The sequence below is a fragment of the Eulemur rufifrons genome, chromosome 8 (assembly GCF_041146395.1).
Source record: "Eulemur rufifrons isolate Redbay chromosome 8, OSU_ERuf_1, whole genome shotgun sequence".
NCBI lineage: Eukaryota > Metazoa > Chordata > Mammalia > Primates > Lemuridae > Eulemur > Eulemur rufifrons.
The window spans coordinates 28741694-28766587 of record NC_090990.1 but is presented as its reverse complement, the minus strand read 5'-3'; the positions used below and the strand labels follow the sequence as shown (position 1 = coordinate 28766587).

Here is a 24894-nt window from a genome sequence, read left to right as displayed (position 1 = left end):
TTCAAAAGGAATATGTAGAATTTACAACTTGATTAATAATGCCTACGCTGCTCATATGGAAAATTCCAGGCACCTCCAGGAGCTAAACCTGTATTGGTTTCTTAAAAAAAACAAAATTCCCAAAACTTTAGAAAGTATCATGACACCCTACTTTATTAAAATACAGATGATACCCCAGTTAAATACCACTTAAGCTATGCTTACATCTTACCTAGCTATACCAATGAAAACGAACAGGAATATTTGAAGTGCAAATGTTTTATTTACATATTTAAATACTTCCTTTCCTCAACTGAATACTTATTGTAATACAGGACACAACTGCTTAATTCTTTTCAATTAGTATCTTATTAAATTTTTGGTTTGTTGTTTACATACAAAGGAAAACATCTTTGTAAGAATTTTTATAAGAAGTCTTCACTTTAATTAAAGAGGAGACTCAGATTCAGTAACACTGCCATGCCCATTAAAAGTGCCAGCAAGTGGATGAAAATATTACTGAAATTCATAGAACATATTAAACCACATTTTCTCATTTGATTAATTATGCATGTAACTGTTAGGATTGAAAGAAAAAATGGTGATGTTTCCTGCAGAAACTCATAATAGTTATAAGTTAATAAAATGTATAAGCATGTACTTTATACTCACACTTGCATAATTATATTATAAAAATTTTAAATCAGGAATGGTAAATGTAGTTTTTACTGGTTCCTTATTTAATTTATGCTTTCTTTTACAACCTCTATGCGCTATTATTTGTAATTTAGTGTTTTCTGTGATTTTCTTCTGTAAAAAGTTTATTATCACTTCTAAAACATGATTGGCATTGAATCTACCCTTCGAAATTCATTCAAATTGTGGATTTCTCCTCACCATGAATTCTCTATTAAGATTTACTTAATTTTTAAGACCTCATGTTCATAAAGTGAATATTACATGTGAATTTTCTGATGTACAATAAGATTTGACTTCTGGGAAAATGCTTTCCCACATTTGTTACATTCATAGGGCTTCTCTCCTGTGTGTGTTATCTGATGTCTAAGGAGATGAGACTTCTTGATGAAGGCTTTGCCACACTCAATACATCCATAAGGTTTCTCTCCTGTGTGAATTCTTTGATGTGTAACAAGCACAGATGTGTTGCCAAAGGCTTTGCCACATATGATACATTGGTAGGGTTTCTCTCCTGTATGAAATCTAGAATGTTTATAAAGGGATGAACTATACCTGAAGGTCTTCCCACATTCCTTACATTCAAATGAGTTCTCAAGTGTATGTGATTTCACATGTTGATTAAAGGAGGAGCTCCAAGTGAATGTTTTCCCACACTGACTGCATTCGTAAGGTTTCTCTCCAGTGTGAAGTCTCTGGTGGACCACAAGTTGAGCTTTATGCATAAAAGCTTTCCCACAGTCATTGCACACAAAGGGTCTCTCTCCATTATGAATTTTCTGATGAGTAGCAAGGTGTCCCTTCCTGCTATAGGCTTTCCCACAGTCATGGCATTCAAAAGGCCTTTTTCTTGTATGATTTGTTTCACGTCTAATGAAATGAAGCTTCTTTTTGAAGTCCTTCCTGCATTCATGGCATTCACAAGAGTTTTCTCCACGATAACTTCTATTATAATTAAGAAAGTCTAAATTAGGTTGCAAACTCTTCCCGTATGATTTATGTGATTTTTTTCTCGTAGGATTAAGACTTGTGCTCATATTATAACGGTGGATTCTCTCCATAGTCAGAATTTTATTGAATGTGAACAAAACTGATGTCAAAAAATTGTCTTTGCTTTCCTGATGCTTCTCTGGTTCATCAACAAGTGGGCAGTCAGCTTCTGAAAAGCAGTACAATAAAATATTCCTAGTTATTTATTCCCACCAGCACGTTATGGTATGAGAAACATCTATGGTTTCAAATCTAGTCTCTTATTCTGAAACAAATCCTGTATTTGCCTTGTTCCTCTTAAGTTTTAAGAATAAAACTGCTAGGCTGGGCGAGGTGGCTCACGCCTGTAATCCTAGCACGCTGGGAGGCCGAGGTGGGTGGATTGTTTGAGCTCAGGAGTTCGAGACCAGCCTGAGCAAGAGCGAGACCCCGTCTCTACTAAAAATAGAAAGAAATTATCTGGCCAACTAAAATATATATATAGAAAAAATTAGCCGGGCATGGTGGTGCATGCCTGTAGTCCCAGCTACTCGGGAGGCTGAGGCAAGAGGATCGCTTGAGCCCAGGAGTTTGAGGTTGCTGTGAGCTAGGCTGACGCCACAGCACTCACTCTAGCCCGGGCAACAGAGCGAGACTCTGTCTCAGAAAAAAAAAAAAAAAAGAATAAAACTGCTAAAAAGGAAATGGGAGCAGATGAATAATGAGAACAGATGGCTTAACATGACCTGTGGAAAGATAGTAAAACAGGCACAAGGTACAGTGAGTAGGGTACAAAGGAAGTCAAAAGGTTGATCAACAGGGGTGCAAGCTTAGCTCATAGAATGAAGAGAGCCCATCATGGAGATCTGCTTAATGGATACGGTGACAAGGGAACAGGAGATAGGAGAGTTAAGGGAAAATATCAGAGAACAGACTAGGTTTGGAGGAGGCGATAAGAGGCAGAATCCTCCTATGCAATTCCTAGATCACCCCAGTAGATAGTTCCCTATTTCTCTCCTTTGCATCTCTTTTTCCTCTTAATCACCCTGCACAATGTCACTTTCCTTTAGGAACATTCTTATATCTCCAGTCCTCTAACCCCATCCAAACCATAGCCGAGGCGTATCTGTAGACAGAGCTCCAGCTCTACTGACAGCTGGAATTCACTCTTACATACACTTGTAAGCCCAGGAACACAAATGTCCAGCAAGTCATACAAGGACAAGACATCCTAGGCCTAGGCATAGATTCTATTTGCTATCATTTTTTACTCTGGCTGGGTTTCTCTATATGACAACTATCTGTCCAATTTTATCTGACAAGTACTGTTTTTATTAACACATCCTCTTTCAATCTGCCTAACTAGTCTCCAGAAAGCTGCTTTGCTCCTTAAGTCACATTTTTTTGCTCCTCCACTCAAAATATTATAAATCCCAGATCTGTTGCTCCATTTAAAAAAACAATTGTGGGGAGGGGGTTGTAATTCCCAACTCTTGAGTGTCCGTCCATGTGGAGTATTAGTGCAACACCCCTAGCCTCTTGCTCTATGCCTTATCTGTCTCTGTGGAGCTAGACTAAGCAGTGAGTGGGCTATGGCTATTAACACACGTTTCTTCCCCCCCTGCCCCGCCCACATTTTTTTATAGAGTTGTTCTGAATATGGGGATTTAGTTCCTTTCTTCTTTCTTCTCTACGTCAACCAGTGAGAAGCAGCATCCTTCTACCTACAATAACCACCAGAAAAATTGAGGGTAATTAGCCTGGTACACAAAACTATACCAGGTATGAATTCACTCATGGGGTTAAGCACACATTCCACTGGTCCTCAACAAATACCTTCTTTTCCATGGATTCTAGACTCCTAAATTCCATCTTTTTTTTTTAAAAAAAAAACAAAGCTTTGCTCTGTCATCCAGGCTGGAGTGCCATGGCATCAACCTAGCTCATAGCAACCTCAAACTCCTGGGCTCGCTCAAGCAATCCTCCTGCCTCAGCCTCCCGAGTAGCTAGGACTACAGGCGCAAGCCACCATGCCAGGCTAATTTTTTCTAATTTCAGTAGAGACAGGGTCTCACTTTTGCTCAGGCTGGTCTTGAACTCCTGAGTTCAACCAATCCTCCTGCCTCGGCCTCCTCCCAGAGTGCTAGGATTACAAGCATGAGCCATCACACCTGGCCCTCGATCTTTTGCTCACGTTCCTTCTCCACCTTAACTTGGCCTCCCTCACCTCCTCTCATTCTATCTAGTACTTAGATATTCTTTAGGGAGGAGCCATTGTTTCACGATCTCAAAAAAAGACTTCTCCAATCTTTGCATACTTCAAAACTTTAAGGTCCGTGTTCTTTTAATTTCTAAGATAGTCATTACAACTATCGGTACCATTTATTTTGACAATTAACTGGAACAAAACTGAAATGTTAATGTGCATCAAACAAATGTTTCATACTCGTCAAATTTTGAAATATTTTAATATGACTATATTTCGCTGTTTCTAATTACCATTTATAAACTTAGAAAGTGGTAATGGGTTTTTGCTTTCTTTGAACCTTCTCAGGAAACATTTCTTAAAAAAAGTCTTGGATACCTTTCTAGGGAGCATGTAAAAAATAAATAAATAAAAAATTTAAAAAGCCTTGTTAAATGGAAAAATAAGAAACATCCCCCACAATGTCTGGCTCTACAATAATGAATTAATGAAATTTTCATTGAATGCCATTATGGGCTCAGCATTAATATAAAGGAAAAATAATATAGATTGTTCCCTTCAGGGCACTATCATGAGAAAACATTCCTTAAAAGCCACAAGGGTTAAAAAAAAAGCCTAGACAGTATATGTCAAGTTTTCATGACAGAGTCATAATAGAGTTGGCTTGGGACTTCAAAGAGAGTAATTAATTTAGACTGGAGTTACTATGAAAGAGGAAAAACTGAACTCAGACTTAACAGCATGCTGGTTTTAGTGAGGTGGACACACCAGAATCAAAAGGATTGATGCAGGCCGGGAACCGTGGCTGCTGCCTGTAATCCTAGTACTTTGGGAGACCAAGTGGGGAGGATCCCAGGCATGGTGGCTCACATCTGTAATCCTAGAATTCTGGGAGGCCAAGGCGGGAGGATCACTTGAGCTCAGGAGTTTGAGACCAGTCTGAGCAAGAGCGAGATCCCTGTCTCTACTAAAAATAGAAAAAATTAGCTTGGCATGGTGGCACACGCCTGTAGTCCCAGCTACAAGGCAGGCTGAGGCAGGAGGATTGCTTTAGCCCAGGAGTTTGAGGCTACTCTGAGCTATGACGACACCACTGCACTTTAGCTGGAGTGACAGAGCAGGACTCTGTCTCAAAAAAAAGGATTGGTGAAGAGAGGAAAATTGTGTATAGAGGACATTAAAGATCCCAGTTGTGATGTAATAGGATAAAGATGAATAATTCTGGGTAAGCAAAATGGGACTACATGATAGAGGACATTAAAAGCTATGTAAATATCACAATATAGGTTATAAAGGAATTATATATTTATCAGAAGAGTGACAAGAAAAATAGAATAATTTGGATAAATCTTGGAGAAACATCTGAGATAAATTAGAAAACAGAATGGAATTGGTAAAATAGTGACATAAACAGCCCAGACATGATATCAGTAATTAAAATTCATTTGGTTTGTGTCAGCAGGAGTTGGGGTCCCAGGGAATCTAAAATACACTTGAAGTGGTATTTTAACAATTTGAAACATACTTTTTTATGGTCTCTGTAGAAAGGGAAACTTTTCTTTTGAATCAGTTTTGAATAAACTAATAGCTGAAGTGATAGGCCAAAAGTCACGGTAGTATTTAGGAGAATCTATTGAGAGAAAAAAAACAAAGCACCTATCACAGTGATTCTGAGACTGCAAAGTAGTCTTATTGTTCTTTATTGTAATGTAAAGATAATAGAGAAGGTTGAAGAATTTAAAAAATTAGTTACTATGGAAAAATGTTAACAGAAAATAAGGCCTGGTGGGGTAAAATTATGGGAATGGAAAGTGGGTGAGGCAAAGACGCGATGGATGGCATAAAACAACTTTAGTCTTCAGAGTGATGAGGCTTCTGAGTATTACTGCGGAGAGAAGTTAAGAAAATGGAAGAGAAGGCATGAAGCAAAAGGCAAATAAGCAGTAAGACAGGGTGGAGGACAGTTAGCAAGCAAACAACTAAAGTTAGAGGAGAATTTTTAAAAGATAGCAATATTACCAAGTGAAATAGAAAGATGCACTACAAGGTAGGTACCCCAAGTTATCAGTGAGACTAACAATGCAAGGTAGGGTATATGAGGAAGAAGAGGAATAAGTTTTTTTAAAAAAAGGAAAATCGAGTATGATGTTAACAACAGTTTTTTTTTTTTTTTAAAAACTACATATACTTAACACTATCTGCCAACTATTTGAAGTGTTTTGCATGTATTAGCTCATATAATCTTTATAGGAAACTTGAGGTAAGGATTAATATTATTCCATGTGCTCACTTCAGCAGCACATATACTAAAATAGGATTAATATTATTCCTATTTTATAAAGACAATTGTGGTACAAAAGAATTTGCCCAAGTTTAGACAGTGATTGGTGGAGTAATGCTTCCAATCTACACAATCTGATGACATTATAAGGATTAACTGTATAGAAAAAGATCTGTAATCATGTTGAGAAGGCAAGAAAAATGAGGGTTTTAGGAATTAAGAGAACAGAAACAAAGTAAGGATGTAGATGAGCTGGGCAGTGTGAGGAGCCAGAGTGGAGAGGAGAGGGACATCCCTCCATGCAACAGCTGAGCAAAGAGAAAAAAGCACCTGTGCGGGGAGAGTGAGTGAAGGCATCATTTGGGGAGCTGATGATGTTATGTCAGGTGTACTCTGTCACTTCCAAAGGTGTGTGGCTTTTAAGAGGTGCTTCCTAAAAGTATTTCAAAGGTGCCTGTCCCTCACTGACCAACTGGGATCTCAATTCCAAACACTCCCATCTGATTTTCTGTCACTCACCTGGATGGCTCCAACATGAGTTCCCTCCCTCTACCATCCATGGCTCTTGTCCTTGCTCCACCCTGAAGATCACTTTTGTTTTCGTAACTGGATATCCTATTGGAGGGAAAAACACAGAAGTAGAGACAAAGTGCTAAGCAAACAACTACCTCACAACTCAGGTCAACCTCCTTGAGTCCCAGGGCCTTTAAAGGCTGATTAATGGGTTTTAGAACAGAAAAGACCTTTCTCCATTTGGCAGGTACACGCGTAAACAGACTATCTGATCCCTAAAGGGGATTAAGAATTTTTGAGCACTAAAATTCAGGGCCAAGCTTCTAAATGCTTCAGAAAGTTCAAAGCTTTCACAACTCTGAAAAGAAGGGCACTACTATTAAATTCTGAGTTATAACAAAAAGTTACCATACATTGTCCTTACCCACTGAGATGAGGTTTCTATAGTTCTCCAACATTACATCCCAATACAGAGTTCTCTCAGCACAATCAAGCAGCTGCCACTCCTCCAGGGTGAAGTCCACAGCCACATCCTGGAATGTCACCGATTCCTGTAACAGCACGTTCATCTTCAAACTAAAGTATGCACCATTAAGGGACTTGCAGGAGAATCAAGGCAGCTCCTTATTATCTTATGTTCATTGCTGAGTTTGTAGAAAGTTATACACGATAACCATTACACACTTGATTCAGAAATATATTTTGTGATAAAAACAAAAATCATATTTAAAATATCAAACTAGTGCCAGAACAATTCATTTGGGGAAAGAAAGGTCTTTTCAACAAATGGTGCTGAAGACAACTGGATATCTACACACACAAAAATGAAATTAGACTCCTTACTCACCTCACATCATATACAAAAATGAACTAAAATGGGTCAGAGACCTAAATGTAAGAAATAAGGCTATCAAACTCTTGAAAATCCACAGAATGAGAGAAAATATTTGCAAATCATGTATGTGAGAAGAGGCTTGTACCTAGAATATATTAACATAAAGAATTCCTAAAATCGAACAATAAAAAGACAATGCAATTTAAAAATGGACAAAGGATTTAAACAGACATTTCTCCGAAGATATATATGTGTTTGTGTGTGTGTGTGTGTGTGTGTGTGTGTAAAGTAAATAGGCATGTGAAAAGACACTTAACACCATTAGTCATTAGTGAAATGCAAATCAAAACCACAATGAGGTACCATTTCACACCCACAAGGACAATTAAAATCAAAGGTAGACAATGACAAGTGTTTGGCAAAGATGTGGAGAAGCTGAATCTCTTGTACACTGCTGGTGGGATTGCAAAACAGTGCAGCAAATATGGAAAACAGTTTGGGACTTCCTCAGAATGTTAAACATAAAGTAACAACATGACCCAGGAATTCTACTCCTTAGGTATATACCCAAGAGAATTCAAAACATGTCCACACAAAAACCAATAAACAAATGTTCATAGCAGAATTATTCACAGTAGCCAAAAAAGTAGAAAAAATATGTAATGAACTGACAAATGGATAAAAAAAGGTGGTATAACCATATGATAGAATATTATTTAGCAATAAAAAAGGAACAAAGTACTTATACATCTACAATATGGATACATCTTGAAAATACTATACTGGCTGAAAAAAAACAGTCACAAAAGATTATATATTGTATGGTCCCATTTGTATGAAATGTTCAGAACAGAAAAGCCATAGAAACAGAACTAGATTAGGGTTGGAGGAAGGGAAGAATGCGGAGTGATTACTGATGGGTATGGAGTTTCTTTCTGGGGAGATGAAAATGTTCTGAAATTAAGTAGTGGTGAAGGCTGTACAACTCTGTGACTATCCTAAAAACCACTGACTTGTATACACTTTAATTGGGTAATTTCTGTGATGTGAATTATATTTCAATGAAGCTATTTAAAAATATTACATATAGTCTTCATTTATTCACTCACAAAATATTTAACAAGGACCTACTGACCTTGTATTAGTGATATCAAAAGGAATAAAATCATGACTCTTCTCAGAGATCTTATAATTTATTAGACTCTACAAAGTAAACATAGGTATAAGAGGTTACTGAGACTAAAAGGTTTACATGCCAAATGCACATAAGCATAATAAGGTAAGAATCCATGGACTTTTTTACATGATAAAATATATCCTCTCAACTGTAGAGCCAAAATCATGCTTAATGGATAACTATTAAAAGCAATGAATTTAAAGGCACGTGGTTACCTATCTAGCACAAAAGAGATAGTTAAGACCATATAGAGCAGGGATCAAGAAACTACAGCCCATGGGCTGGCCTCCTGTTTTTATAAATAAAATGTTACTGGAACATGGTCATAATCATTCATTTACTTCAGCTTCAAGGACAGAGTTGAGTAGTTGCCACAGAGCCTGTATGCCCTTCAAATCTAAGATATTTACTATCTGGCCCTTTAAGAAAAAGGTGACTAGGTAGGGTTTATCCCAGGAATACATAGGTAAAACAAAAACAAAAAAACCCAGCTATCTACAAGAATACAAGAGGAAATGGTGAAACATTGGAAGCATCTCCACTAAAATTGCAACAAAAGACTTTTGGCTAGCAATTACAGTGACTCTAGACAACATGGATTAGAACTACACAGGTCCACTTACACCTAGATTTTTTTCAGTAAATACAGTTGGCCTTCCATTGGTAGGTTCCACATCTGCAATCAAATGCAGATCAAAAATATAGCATGCTCAGGATGCAAAACCCATATATATGGAGGGCCAACTTTTCATATTCTTGGGTTCTACAAGGCCAACTATAGGACTTGAGTTTGCATAGATTTGGGTATCTGCAGGGGTCCTGAAACCAGTCCCCCTCGGATACCAAGGGATGTCTGTCAATTATGAGAACTCCTGGCCATTGCAATAAGATAAGAAAAACATGGAGGAAGATATGTATTGGGCAGGAAGGGACAAAATGCCATTTGAACAGTATATGACTATCTACCTAGAAAATCTAAGAATCAACTAAAAAACTCTTGGACCTAATAAGAGTTCTGTAAGTTGGCTGGATATAAAGTCAACATAGAGAAATCCATGGCTGAGTGTGGTGACTCATGCCTGTAATCCTAGCACTTTGGGAGGCTAAGGTAGGAGGATTGCTTTAAGCAAGGAATTCGAGACCAGCCTGAGCAATATAACAAGACCCTGTCTCTACAAAAAATTTAAAAATTAGCCAGACGTGGTGGCACATGCCTGAAATCCCAGCTACTCTGGAGGATGAGGCAGGAAGATCACTTGAGCCCAGGAGTTTAAGGCTGCAGTGAGCTATAATGAAGCCACTGCACTCCAGCCTGGGCAACAGAGTAAAACACTGTCTCAAACAACAACAAAAGCAAACAAACAAACAGAGAAGCAGTGCGTGTACCTAACACACTGCTTTATGCGCCTTGATAATATTCCTTAAATTCAATGACCTTAAAATGCACTGGAAGAGAAAATGCTCAAGATAGCTGGAGACTCTGGAAAAGCTACAAGGTTTATTTATGGATCCATGTGGCCATTTTAAAGGCTATGTACGTGAATTTACAAATTGAGTTCATTTAGTGCTGGTTAACACTATGTTCTCTGCTTACTCTAGGCAGGGGACACTCTAAGAAAGTCACAGGAAACCTGGTATATTTATCATAGGCTGTTGCTGTGTATGTTATTATTTTTTTTAAGAGACAGGGTCTACCTCTGTCACCCAGGCTGTAGTAGAGTGGCATGATCATAGCTGACTGTAATCTCAAACTCCTGGGCTCAAGTGATCCTCTTGCCTCAGCCTCCTGCCTCCTCCCCAATAGCTGGGACTACAGGTTTACCCCACCACATCTGGCTATTTTTTTTTGTAGACACGAGGTCTCACTATGTTGCTACTGGCCTCATGTGCTCCTCCCGCTTCAGCCTCCCAAAGTGCTGGGATTACAGGTATGAGCCACCACACCTGGCTGGGAATGTTATTTCTAACATTATCCATATAGGAAAATAACCTTACTTATCTGAGGAATTATTTTGCTGTCTCCATACGTACAATGCCAACACTTAAACTGGTTGGCTATTCATTTACTATGATTTCCAGGAAGACTGAGTACACCTTTACAGCTCAAATTTATTACAACTTTGTACAAACTCTACAAATTGTATATCAATTTGTCAACTTTCTAAATTTTCTTTTGCACCTGATATTCTATTCAATCTATAGTTTCCCTGACTACACTGTTGCTTTCTATCATATGGATTTTGGGGAGATTTAAATGACTGAATGAATAGATGGATGCCTTACCTGGAAATTGATCATTTTCTGCAGCTCTTGGACAGAGATCTATGAAAGTAGAAACGGAGAGAATAGAAAGACCTGAGAAACCAGGACTGCAATATAGAACCCTGCTCTATTGGACCAGAAATACCCACATTGCTGCCTCAGAAAATGCCACCTAGTGGGAGAATGACTTTTCTAGCAAGTCAGAAAAGTCCATGTTCTACAAGTACAAATCTCTACTTGATTCTGTTGCAAATATACAGAGCTTAGATAAGGATGTTGTTCATTTCTGTCCTACTGATCTAACACCAAGTTGTTAGCTTTTGAATCAGTGATTTTTTTCCTCCCAGAAATTTATCCTAAGGAAATATTATAATGAATGAGTTAAAAAATCAATAAAAGCCTGATCTCTGAGACTCAGTGCTATAGAAAGTATTCCTTCTTGTGACTGCCTGGTTTCTGATCTGAAGCTGGCGTGAAAGATCTCAAATTAGATTGGGCATTCTTGGAAAGGCTGGATTCAGGGACCCAGGAACACTTTTTTTTTTTTTTTTTTTTTGAGACAGAGTCTCACTCTGTTGTCCGGGCTAGAGTGCCATGGCATCAGCCTAGCTCACAGCAACCTCAAACTTCCGGGCTCAATCCTCCTGCCTCAGCCTCTTGAGTAGCTGGTACTATAGGCATGCGCCACAATGCCCGGCTAATTTTATATATATATATATATATATATATATATTTATTTATTTTAGTTGTCCAGCTAATTTCTTTCTATTCTTTTTTAGTAGAGACAGGATCTCGCTCTTGCTCAGGCTGGTCTCAAACTCCTGATTTCAAACAATCCGCCCACTTCGGCCTCCCAGAGTGCTAGGATTACAGGCGTGAACCACCACACCAGGCCCCAGGAACACTTTAAAAAAAAAAAATTATTTTTTAAAGCTGGAGACTTTAGTTTAGACTCCAAATCTGTTTATCTCTCTCTGGGAACTCACCATCTCCTATGAGCTTAGTTCGGCTTTTTGAAACTCTAACCAGCACTGCTGGAGCACTAGAAAGGCTAAAACGGGCAAGAGAGACTCACAGCTTCCTCTACATAGTCTTTACTGACAGATCTGCAGATACACCAAGAGACCTAACTAATGACCACAAATAGAAATTTATGTAGCATTAATTGCTCAAATAACAGCAATAAATGTTGTAATTTATGTTTTATGAACTGTTTTATAAAAGAGTGTGAGGTAAAAAAGAATGAAATTTGGAGAAAACGTATCTGGGTTTGAGCTTCAGCTCTCCCACTGACTAAGATGTGTGAGTCTAAGCAAGTAATTTCACCTCTTTCAGCCTCAGTTCATTCATATGCCAAATGGTGACAGCATTTATTGCAGATGATTGCTGTGAGAATACCCTAAAAATGCATAGCAGTTTCTCTATAAATGCTTTCTTCTGGGATCCCTTGAAGTGGCTTAAAATTTCCTGTCGCAGGCTCCAATCGGGCTAACAGTGCTCTTAGAATCAGGAAAGGTGGAGTTAAACGCACAGACTCCTACACAGTGACCTTTACCTACAAAGATAGGAATGCAAATTGAGCCTCTCCCAGCCCCACCAGGACTCTGGGAACCTACCCAGTGCCAGCTGGGAGCCCTACTCTTGCCTGCTCCGAACTACTCAAGAGTTGGAAAAGGCTCCACATCCCCAAACCCAAAGTCACCGCACTTGGAGGTTGTAAAGTTTTGTCTTCGGCGGGGTAAACCCACAAGCCAGTCCCCGCCTTTCTCCCCGCCTTTCCCTTACATCCCCCGAGTCAAAACCGTACCTGCCACCCTTTCACTCCCTCACTGCCAGCTCTGGCTCTAAGCCTAGGATCAGGTTACAGCGTTGTCCAGAGGCTGAAAGAGCAGCCCCTGCCCTGACTTCACGCGGCACAGGACTGAATGCAGAACACTGGCCGCCGTCCTACTGCGCGTGTGCGGAAGTAACTGCCCACCTAGAGTTCCCGGTCTCCTCCGGGGTGTAGGCCATCCCTCAAAGACCACGTTTCCCACAAGGCTCGTTTCCGGAAGGCGTCAGACGCTTCTTCCTCTTTTGGAGGAGATTCCTGGGTTAGTATCTCTGGGGCTGTCCTGAGAGCTGCGCTCATTTTTAAGAAGGAAGTGTACTATCATTATCATTTGAAAAGACAGACATTAGAATTTTTAAGTACTGGAAAGTGAAAATCAGCAGTATGCCAAAGAATAACTTGCTCAGTAGGGTTTCTTCTAGCAATGCACCAGCTTAGGTCAGGGAGATGAAGAGGACCCTACTAAGACTGAGTAGGCGTCGGTGAGCTAGATGGAAAAGTAGGAGAATTTAAATCTGCAAAACCAAGGGAAGAAAATGTTTCAAGGAGGGAGTGATGCAGTGTGTCAAATGATAGGTCAACTAAGATGAGAACTAAGAATTGGCCATTTCATTTACCAATGTTTAGTTCACTAGTGGTGTTGAAACATGCCATTTTAGCGGAGTGGGTGAAAGTCTGCTAAAGTCTGATGAGACTTTGATAAGAGTGGGGGGAGAAGAAGTGGAGAAAGTAAATATAGACAATACTTTTAAGTTTTGCTTTTAAGAAGAACAGAAAAATAAGGACATCATTGGATAGGGATTTTGGATCCAATATCTTTTTAAAGATGAAGAAATTATAGTAACTTTGTATACTAATTTAAATGATCCAGTAGAGAGGGGGAAAATTGACAATCCACGAGAAACAGGCTAGTTATGTGAGGAAAGTCCTAGAGGGAAGAAAGGCTGGAATCCAGTACAAAATCAGAGGGATCAGTTCTAAGTAAGAGTATGGACAATTCGTCCATTGAAATAAAAGAGAAGGCAGAGTACATAAGTGCAGATGCAGATAGGCAGACAGATATGGTGGTAGAAAAATGAAGATGCTCTCTTCTTGTTACCGAACCCACAAAGGGGTTCAGCCTAGGTCCTGTCACTCACTGCACAAAGAGCCAATTATTTAGACAAGGAGGATTGCCAGAGAAGAAAGGAATTTTAATGCAAAAGCTGTCTGTCCAGAGAATAGGAAAAATAGTTTCACATCTGTCTCCCTGACTAAGAGGGCAAGGGCTTTTATAGTGGATTGTAGAATGCAGGTCAGGTTGTGTGGGGTTTGAAGTCATAGAGTTTTCTGGTGGTCTGATTCAAGAATCAGCTCTTGGTGATGGATGGTGAGTCCTGTGGAGAGGCTAGTTAAGTCTAGTTGTTAGGCTTTACTGGTAAAGTCTGAAGGAACAAAAAAGAACTTAGGGAGGGGGTCATTTTACAAGGCCTTATATTCTGAGTGCTTAATTTTTTTCAGTGAAATAGGAAGCTGAAAATGAAGATAGGGAGAAAGTACTGGAGGTCTGAGGAGAGAAAAGATAAGAAATACTGTATTATGTTGATTCTTACACTTGTTTTTCATATTTCAACATCTGTGAAATTGCTATCTTACAAATGATGTCATGACAATTTAATCAGGATCATTGTTTTTATTAGAACATAAAATAGTGGTAAATATTATAATCAATGGCACCTGAGATTCTATAAAATGTTAATTATTTAGGAATGTGGGAGAATGAATGGATTAAGGAAATATTATTACTATTGCCTGGCACCATGAACAGTCGACTTGATATTAGTAACCACTGACTTTACTGGAATTTTCAATGGCATAGACATACTTTCATATCTCAACTTTTTTACAAAAAGGATACATTAAAGTCATGAGTGGTAGAATAAGACTCATTACATCTTAATATCTAAAGTAATTTGGACCAGATTACTCATGTATTCTTTGATCAGAAACTATGTACTTTGTGCGACCTAAAAATTAGGCATTTAATTTTTTAAAAATTTTATTATGGCAATTTTAAACCATATACAATAGTAGAAAGAATAGTAATAAACCTCCATGTACCTATCACTCAACATCAATTATTATCAACTCAGGGTTAATTCTGTTTAATCTCTACCCTTAACCCCATTGCATATCATTTTGAAGCACATTCCAGAACATATAATTTCATCAGTTAAAGAGTAGACATTAATAAAAAAAAAACCATAATATCATTTTCATATCCCCGAAATTAACAGTTCCCTAACATCATCAAATACCAAGTGATTGTTCAAATTATCGATTTTCTCATAAGTGCAATTTCCAGTTAAAAAAAAATAAGATCCAAATAAGGTTCACACATTGCAATTGATAGATCCATATGCCTTTTAAATCCCCTTTAATCTACAGGTCCCCTCTTCCATTTTTTCCAAATTATTTATTGAAGAAATTAGGTCATTTGTTCTGTAGAGTTTCTCACAGTCTGTTTTCTTGCTGTTTGCATACCCCCAGTATAGTGTAACATGTTCCTCTGTCCTCTATATTTTCTGAAAGTGGTGGTTGGAATGAGCAGCTTTTTTTTTAGACAAGTCTCGCTCTGTTGCCTGGGCTAGAGTGCTGTGGTGTCAGCCTAGCTTACAGCAACCTCAAACTCCTGGGCTGAAGCAATCCTCCCACTTTGGTCTCCCAAAATGCTGGAATTACAGGTGTGAGCCACTGAGCCTGGCCTTCACCTTGTATTTTTATTTTATGGAGATCGCCTTAAACCTCATGAACCAACCTCTGCTAGCTTTAATGTCTTCTTCTGCAGCCTCCTCATCTCTCTCAGCCTTCATAGAACTAAGAAGAATTAGGATTGTTCTGGGTTAAGCTTTGGCTTAAGGAAATGTTGTGACTGGTTTGACCTTCTATCCAGACCACTGAAACTTTCTCCATATCAGAAGTAAGGCCGTTTTGCTTTCTTATTTGCGTGTTCACTGAAGTAGCACTTTTAATTTCCTTCAAGAACTTTTCCTTTGCCAGGTATGGTGGCACACACCTGTAGTCCCAGCTACTTAGGAGGCTGAGATGGGAAGATCATTTGTCACTTGAGCTGAGGAGTTTGAGACCAGCCTAGGCAACATAGTGAGACCCCTGTTTCTAAAAAAAAAAAAAAAGAAGAAGAAAGAAACTTTCCCTTTGTACTAACAACTTTGCTAATTGTTGGTATAAGAGGGCTAGCTCTCAGCCTACCTTAGCTTTTGACATGTTTTCCTCACTAATCATTTCTAGCTTTTGATTTAAAGTGAAAGACATATGACTCTTCTTTCACTTGAACATTTAAAGGCCATTGTAGGGTCATTAATTGGCCTAATTTCAGTATTGTGTATTACAGGGAATAGAGAGGCCCCAGGAGAGGGAGAGACGGGGAATGACCAGAGAGTGGGGCAGTCAGGATGCACACAACATTTACTGATTAAGTTTGCTGTCGTATATGGGCACAGTTTGTGGTGCCTGAAATTAATTATAGTAGTAACACCAAAGATCACTGATCACAGATCACCATAATAGATATAATAATAATTTTAAAAGTTTTAAATATTGTGAGAATTATCAAAATGTGACAGAGACATGAAGTGAGCACACAGTGTTGGAACAATTGTGCTGACAGACTTACTGGACACAGGGTTGCCACAAACCTTCAATTTGCAAAAACTGCAATATCTGTGAAGCACAATAAAGCAAAGCACAGTAAAACGAGGTATACCTGTGTTTTCTCTTAATATGGGGATTACATTTAACATCTAAACATTATAACACTCTAATTTGAACCTGTATCAGCTTAACTTCAAAAACACACAAAAACTGCTCCTTTAGAGTTCTGTCCCCACCCTTTTCCTTTTATTCTTACTGTCTCTATAATTGCAGAACCCACACCTTTCAGTTGTTGATCTCACAAAATTAATTCTTTATATACTGTGCCTCAGAACATAAATTAATAATTCTTTTAAATGTATTAGTCTTTTAAATTATGTAGAAAACAAAACGTGGAGTTACAAACCAAACTTATAATAACATTAGCTTTTAGCCTATCAATTTAAATAAAAACATTAGTTTCTTAAATCACATAGAAAACAGAGTGGAGTTACAAAGCATTGTTAGAATAATACCAGCTTTTATACTTGCCCATATATTAATATTTATCGAGATATTTGTTTCTTCATATGAGTTCCAGTGTCCTTTCATTTCCACCTGCAGGACTCCCTTGAGCGTATCTTGCAGGACAGGTTTAGTGGTAATAACCCCCCTCAGCTTTTGTTTACCTGGGAATGTCTTAATTTCTCCCTCACTTTTGAAGTACTGTTTTGCTGGATAGAGAATTCTTTCATTAACATTTTTCCCCCAGCACTTTGAATATATTGGTCCACTGCTGTCTGGTCTCCAAACTTTCTGATGAGTAATCAGGTACTCTTGAGGATCCCTTGTATGTGATGACCATTTTATTCACACATTATCTTCTTGACTTTCTCCATGTCTTTCTTTAGTTCTGTAGCATCTTACAGAGAGTTGTTTTAAAGTCTTTGTAAAGTCGGTCCACCATCAAGTCTTTTTCAGGGACAGTTTCTGTTGACTTATTTTTTCCTTTAAATGGGCAATACTTTCCTGTTTCTTTGCATGCTTTGTGATTTTTCTGTAGAAAACTAGACATTTGAATGCAATGTGGTAACTCTGGGAATCAGATTTTTTCTATTCCCCAGGGTTTCCTGTTTTTAGTTTCTTTGATTGTTTTAGGCTGTGTCTGTCCCAAGAATCAGCCTGAGATGTAGGTCCAGTCAGGTCTTTTCTGAGCCTGTATCTTCCCTCAGTATGGATGGTGACTTTCTAATCTCCTCCATATATGCAGTTACTTTTGAATGTCCTACCTTTTAATATCTGGCTCACAAGAGGGGAAAAAGAGAAAAATAAAGCAGAAAAAATGGTGCCAGTTCTATATATCTCCTGGAAGGCACTTCAGCCAGAAAGAGGATCTAATAACAAACACAGGACATTCAGCAACAATGGCCGCCTCTTTGCACTCTGTGATCAGAAGTAACAATCACACAAGCAAATGGATCCATGCTATTTGGAGAACAGGGTCTTTTTGCCCACTTTTGTTCCCACAAGCTGGTGCCGATTGCTCCTGCCATAGGACTGACAGGTAGAAGATGGGTAGCTACTACTGTAGTAAGAGTTGAAACTGACCAAAATTAACAATTTGTCATTCAGGCTTCCTCCTGGAAGTTGCAAGACTTCAGCAGACTCCATAGTTTCAAATTAGTGACATCAGACAGGTTCTACCACTGCAATTGCTGTCTAGGTGGGGAGACAGGATTTCTGGTGCTTCCTACTCTGCCATTTCCCCCAAATCTTCTCTCCATTCTCCCTTTTTGCAGTCATAGAATTTCCAGTTTTTGTCTGGGCAAAGGCTTGCCCAGAATAAAAACTACATATCCCAACCTTTCTTGCAGGTAGCTATGTCCATGTGACCAAATTTTGACCAGTGGGATGTAAGTGGAAGTAGTAGAACAAATTTAAGAAATATCTTTAAAGGGATATCCTTCTCCTATTACAATTTTATTTATTTATTTATTTATTTTTTAAGACGGAGCATTTCTGTCACCCAGGCTGGAGTGCAGTGGCACAAACACAGATTACTGCAGCCTTGTACACCTTGACTTTAGCCATGATGCTCCCATTTCTGCCTCCAAAGTAGCTAGACTACAGGTAGGCACCACCATGCCCAGCTAATTTTATTTTTTTGTGGAGACGGGATCTCACTATGTTGCCCAGGCTGGTCTTGAACTCCTGGCATCAAGTGATCCTCCTGCCTCAGCCTCCCAAAGTGCTAGGATTACAGGGATGAACCACAATGCCTGGCCTCCTATTCCAGCTTTATGCTGAATGTATAATGGATGGCTGAACTTTTGCAGCCATTTTGGACTATGAAAAAGACATATGCTGATGCCAGACAAACAAAAGGGAAGGAACCTGGGCTTCTGAAAACATTGGGGGCAACACCAGACCTGAACTAGTTATATTTAGGTTTCTTTTAAATGGGTAAGAAATTTCTTTTTGTTTAACTACCACTGTTTTAGTAATTTCTATTATAAACAGTTGAATCTCATTCTAATTAAGGTATTCAACTCATTTTCTGGCCCAGGAAGCAAATTTTTTTTTTTTTTAATCGTGAAATAGCTTTGTTGTGATGTCTCTTTTCATATATCTACTCACTGAACAAACATCCAAGAAGGCTGCAATTTGGAGTTCAGATACTTTAGGCAGACTTCACAAGAAGAGATGACATTGTTAAGGTGGAAGCTGCAAACCAGGGAGATGTCTGTTGTAGAAAACAGCATCAGTGATTGTCTTAGCCATGTGAGCTGCTATAACAAAATACCACAAACTGAGTGGCTTATAAACAACAAAAATTTTTCAGTTCTGGAAGGTGGGAAGTCCAAAATCAAGGTGACAGCAGATTCAGCATTTTCTGAGGGCCCATTTACTAATTTATAGATGGCACCTTCTAACTGTGCTCAAATGGTGGAAGGGGCAAAATGAGCTCTTTTATAAGGACACCTATCCCATTCATGGGGCTTCTTCCTCATTACCTAATCACCTCCCAAATGCCCAGTACCATTGCCTTGGGGGTTTGGATCTCAACATATTAATCTAGGGGGAGGACACAAACATTCAGACCATAACAGTGATCCTGGGGTAATCCCAACTACAGATATCTCAACTTACCTTGTGAGAAACCATAAAGGATTTGAGATCTTAGGGAATTACTGAATTCTCCACAGTGTCAGTATCTGAAACCAGCAGATGATTTCTTCTTCTTTCTCTTCTTCTCCTTCTTCTCCTTCTCCTCCTCCTCCTCCTCCTCTTCCTCCTCCTTCTCCTTTTCTTCTGACGGGATCTTGCTCTGTTGCCTGGGTTGGAGTATGTGGCACAGTCATTGCTCACTGCAGCCTTGACCTCCTGGGCTCAAGCGATCCTCCCACCTCAGCCTCCAGAGTAGCTAGAACTACAGGCACATGCCACCATGCCCACCTACTTTTCTTATTTGTTGGAGAGACAGGGTGTTTCACTATGTTGCCCAGGCTGGTCTCAGACTCCTGGCCTCAAATCATCCTCCCACGACAGCATCCTGAAGTGCTGGGATTACAGGCATGAACAGCATGCCCAGCCTTTTTCCTCTTAAAGCTTCTAGTATAAATTAAGATGATATTACAGAACCTGAGTGAGTTCTTTTTTTGAAGACTGTTAGCTTAATTAATACTGTTTATTTCATAAGGCCCTGATCACTATGCTCCCAATTTAATTGAAAACTTACTAGGGCCTATAATAACATACAGTCTAGGAGGCTTAACAACAGCAACAAAAACTTTATACCACAATGATTAAGAGCATAAGCACTGAAGTCAGAGGTATCTAGGCTGGAGTCTACCACTTCCAAACTCTGGGACCTTGGGAAAGTTAAAACCCTTCTAAGCCTTGGTTCCCTCACTGAGAATAACAGACATATAGATTTCATCATATAAAGTGATTAGCACAGTGCCTGGCACATAACAGTCACTCAGTAAATGGGAAGAGTTATCATGAGATTCTCAGTACCCGTATTATTTGCAGCTAAAGGCCTCCAGAGGTAACTTACTGTATTTCCTTTAGATGCCCAGGTTTTACCAACTCACATATAACATGGAGTCACATGAACAATATTCACCATGTTCTGCTGGCTCTTAACCTTCCAGTTAATAAAGAAACCATCTCTGCCTACTGTCCTCCCCATACATTTACTTGTGCAAATTCTCGAGTGGTGTCTCCATAAACAAATCCTTACCATCCCAGTGATGCCCATATCATTCTTTCTTCTAGCCTCTTTGATGATGTTTGTATAATAGCTAAGGGATCCACTGTCTTCTAAGATAGACTGAGACTCCTCTCCACTACCTTTACATTTTCTTTACAACATTATTTCTCACTTTATAAAAAGGGTATCACAGGACTGTTTGACATAAGGTTGCACTGCTAAGATTCATACAGATTGCTGCATGTCATTGCAGCTCATTTGTTCTGGCTGCGGTACCACATCATCCACTCTTGTGATGATGGGCACCAGGGTAGTTTCTAGGCTTCTATTGTGAAAGCACTACAAAGTACATTCTTGTTCATCTTTCCTGTTGTACACATGTAAGTTTCTCTTAGCATATACTCGAGTGGTATTGCTAGATTGTAGTCTGTGAATGATACATGTTACTTCATGTATTAAAATCTTCATATCTAGTATTTTCTTTTTTTTTTCTTTTTTTTTTTTTTTGAGACAGAGTCTCGCTCTGTTGCCCGGGCTAGAGTGAGTGCCGTGGCATCAGTTTTAGCTCACAGCAACCTCAAACTCCTGGGCTTAAGCGATCCTACTGCCTCAGCCTCCCGAGTAGCTGGGACTACAGGCATGCACCACCATGCCCGGCTAATTTTTTCTATATATATTTTTAGCTGTCCATATAATTTCTTTCTATTTTTAGTAGAGATGGGGTCTCGCTCTTGCTCAGGCTGGTCTCGAACTCCTGAGCTCAAACGATCCGCCCACCTCGGCCTCCCAGAGTGCTAGGATTACAGGCGTGAGCCACCGCGCCCGGCCCATATCTAGTATTTTCATTTTATGACTTTGTTTTTAATTCATCTTCCCTTATCTCTTTGAGAATATTTATTATGCTTAAATTCTTGGTCTGCTCATTCTAATTCTCCTTCAGAAATATGTTTATATACGTATTTGAAGGCAATGAATAACATACACACAACTATGTATAGTAGTCATCCTTGAAGGATTGAAATTATGATAAAAACATCAGTTCAACTACCCTGGACAGCATTTCATTTTATTTTATTATGTAAAATGTAGAAATCCTTGATTAAGAAAAAATAGGGAAGACATCAGAAACCAAAGAATTTTCTCAGGAAAGCAATGTTTGCTGAAGAATATTTTTGTTCCAGCCATGATGACCATCAATCATGTTGGCAATTCGTGGCAAAGCTCCATGGTGTATCTCTCCCACTCATTCTTGAGCCTTGGTCCTGGATATGAATGTTGTTAGATGTTGTAGAAATAAAAAAAGAACCAAAATAAGAACACACTCTATGAAAGCCAGAGACTTGTCCTTTTACTCAGGTATTACTATATCAAGAACAGGAACAATCAACATTCCTGAAAGCATACCTTCTATTCATTTGGGTTTTTTGGCCTGAGGCTTCAGTGTGGAGCTGAGCACTCCACCACCCTTCCTCCACTCACAAATGTCTGCATAGTTGCATGTCCGGCACTTCCAAGCCTCCTCCACATCGACCCCTTGAGGTTCTCGGTGTCCCATCCAATAGGCCATATAATGCTGCACCTTGCCCCTCACCTCCTTCTCTTCAAAGGCTACAGTCTCTGTACCCAGCACAGTGGCAGTCTCTTGGTGGATATACTCAATCTTCAGGATATCAATAACTGGGAGGTCTGACAGTGTTAGAGACAAGAAGACCAGCTCCATGAGGTCACCCAAAGACTTTACAGAGAAGCCTCCCTGCTGGGCATGCCTCAGCACTGAAGGCCCCAGTGGCTTTTCGGGACACAATTTTGTATGGTGGATTAGGCTGGCAGGGGTCACTTTCCCTTGTACCATGGCATCAAAGATATATTTGTATAGGCTGACTTGAAAACAGTCTTTCTTTTTCTGAGCTTCTAGAGGGAGTACAGGGTGCCTGCGTGTCTTGAGTTCAGCCAGTTCCAGTTCCCCTTTTGCTGTATAGTGCAGCTCATCAATCACTCCAACAAGAAGCACACCCTCCACTTCCCCAAACACTGGAAATTCTCTGATGCGCCCTCCTGACTGCAGGATAGGAATCATTGATAGTACATTCAGAAACTTAATTGCCCAGGCATCTTCTTTAGTGGTAATGGGGATAGTCACAAGATCATGAAGTTCCAGTTCTCTAGCTAGGTGGATGCTGGCACCGGTGTCCAAAACAGCTGCCTTCTCAGGTACCAAGAAACCAGGAAGCTCCTTCCCATATGCAGTTTGTAGTTCACACCAGTTCTGAGTAGACAGGTCAGTGACATATAAATATTTAAGGTGGAATCTCTCCATAGGTGATGAGACATCCAATCCTCTTTTCCAGTTTTGTAAGCTTACGGGCTTGTCATCCTTCCCAGGGGGCTCAGTAGAAGGGCCAGACTTGCTAAGTGAAACACTTGATTCTTGGGCATCTTCTAGGTCCAGAAACTCCAAAAACTCTGAGTCACTCAAGTCTGAGAAGCCTGAGGCTTCTGTTGATACTGTCTCCTCTTCCCCAGTCTCTGCCATGGCACAGCTCTGGATTGGGCAAGGAAGGCCCTGCATAATATGTTAAAGAAACACACTGTCCCGATAAAGAACATCTCAAAAGCACTTTGAAATTCCAATGAGATTTAAAAAAAAATCATGACAAGTTACTTAAATTCTTTAAAGAAGCCAATTTATTTATGACCAATTAGTAATACCACAGAGTTGCAGTACACGTACACTTTACAATAGGGCTCTTTGTATCATCTGTATGTATGCCTGGCAGAATTTTTTAAATGGAAAAATAGTTTTATTCTTGGATCTGCCACTAACATATTATGTGTGATTTTTAACTGAATCACCTTCCTTGGCCTCAATTTTTTCAGATTTAAAAGGAGATTTGGGGTTTGCCTTTTATGCTTCAAAATCTTACTGACTTAGAACATTATTACATTATTTTAAGTGACTGTACATCTTTGTAAAGGTAGGAGCGATGTTTGACAGTTTACAGCAGGCCACTTCTACAAATTCTTTGATATAAAGCCTTTGACCACAAAAGTAAATCTCAAATACAGACTGTTCCTTGAGAAAAATCAGCCCTATGATGACTTTTTAAAAAATTTTTTTTAGTTTTTATTTTTTTGAGACAGGGTATTGCTCTGTTACCCTGGCTAGAGTGCAGTGGCATGATCATAGCTCAGTGAGACCTCAAACTCCTGGGCTCAAACGATCCTCCTGCCTCAGCCTCCTGAATAGCTGAGACTATAGGCATGTGCCACTATGTCCAGCTAATTTTTTTGTAGAGAGAGGATCTCGCTCTTGTTCAGGATGGTCTCAAACTCCTAGCCTCAAGCAATCTTCCCGCCTTGGGTGCTAGGATTATAGGCATGAGCCACTGCCACCGTGCCTTGCCTCTGCTTTCCTTTAAACCAGGAAACAAAGACCACACATTATGTTTGACTGTTTTGTTTCTCAAGTATTTTTAATCTTAAGAAACTAGGCAAATTATCTTGTGAAGGTATTCTGTTTAAGCCTTCCTCCAAGCCTCACATATCTAACTTTGCATAGACAGAAAACCAAACAAGGTATGCCTAGTCAATTAGTATTTGACATTGAGTGCCAGAAAAATAAATAATTTGACACAGAATTTAAGCTGATAGAGGGAACTATGAACTAAGTTTCTCCTTCTTGCTATTCTAATAAGCACTGACTAAGGTGACTGCACCAACTCCCATGTCAAAGCTTAAGAAGTGATGCCCTGAAAAATGTCTTTAATGTTATGGTTGTGCTTAATGAATTTTTAAATAGTCTAAATGTCACTAATAAAAGAAAACATACGTAGCCAGAATAAAAGTTATTTGCAATGAACAAAAGAAATACAATGTTAAGACTTTTGCTTATACAGTATCTTAAGAAGTTACTGCTGTACAGGATACTTTAAAAGTAATAAAACACATAACTTTAAACATTCTCGTAGAAAAAAAGTAATAAAACACAGAAGCTACACATTTGCGCAAGTGTCTTAAACTGTAAATATGCTTTAAATGATAATAATTTCAAAATCAGTAACTTTATTTGAACTACAAAGTCCCTGAAAATTTCAGAAAACCTTTAACCTCTACCAAAGTGTGCACTCTAGGGTTTTTGTGAGGGGAAGAGGGGCACAAAATCCAAATGAATTAATCTTGAAAATTATTTTATTTCAAATATCTGGACCTGGCTGTCCAATATGGTAGCCACCAACCATATGTGGCTACTTAAATTTAAATTAATTAAAATAAAATTTAAAATTCATTCTCTTTGTTGCA

At 39.0% G+C, this 24894-nt stretch overlaps 2 protein-coding genes across 9 annotated transcripts in view; both read right to left on the bottom strand.

Moving 5' to 3' along the window:
* Positions 1 to 242: 242 nt before the first annotated feature.
* On the bottom strand, positions 243 to 12878 carry ZNF684 (zinc finger protein 684). 2 transcript variants are annotated; one of them, XM_069477774.1, is made up of 5 exons: positions 12726 to 12878; positions 10940 to 10978; positions 7069 to 7195; positions 6651 to 6746; positions 243 to 1834 (listed from the first exon to the last, which is right to left on the bottom strand). In XM_069477774.1, the coding sequence occupies exons 2-5, from the start codon at positions 10952 to 10954 to the stop codon at positions 936 to 938; spliced, it is 1137 nt and encodes a 378-aa protein (XP_069333875.1). In that variant the 5' UTR covers positions 10955 to 10978; positions 12726 to 12878; the 3' UTR covers positions 243 to 935. The 2 variants fall into 2 exon arrangements, with proteins under 2 accessions (XP_069333875.1, XP_069333874.1); XM_069477773.1 differs by lacking the exon at positions 12726 to 12878 and adding an exon at positions 12245 to 12301 and having other exon boundaries at positions 930 to 1834.
* Positions 12879 to 21643: 8765 nt separating this feature from the next.
* The window catches only part of EXO5 (exonuclease 5), a 155305-nt gene continuing 152054 nt past the window's right edge, over positions 21644 to 24894 (bottom strand). For all 7 annotated transcript variants that reach the window (XM_069477766.1, XM_069477767.1, XM_069477771.1 and 4 more), the window contains one exon: positions 21644 to 23158. In XM_069477766.1, the coding sequence (XP_069333867.1) occupies positions 22007 to 23128 (1122 nt within the window). In that variant the 5' untranslated portion in view covers positions 23129 to 23158 and the 3' untranslated portion in view covers positions 21644 to 22006. The remainder of the gene's footprint in view (positions 23159 to 24894) is intronic.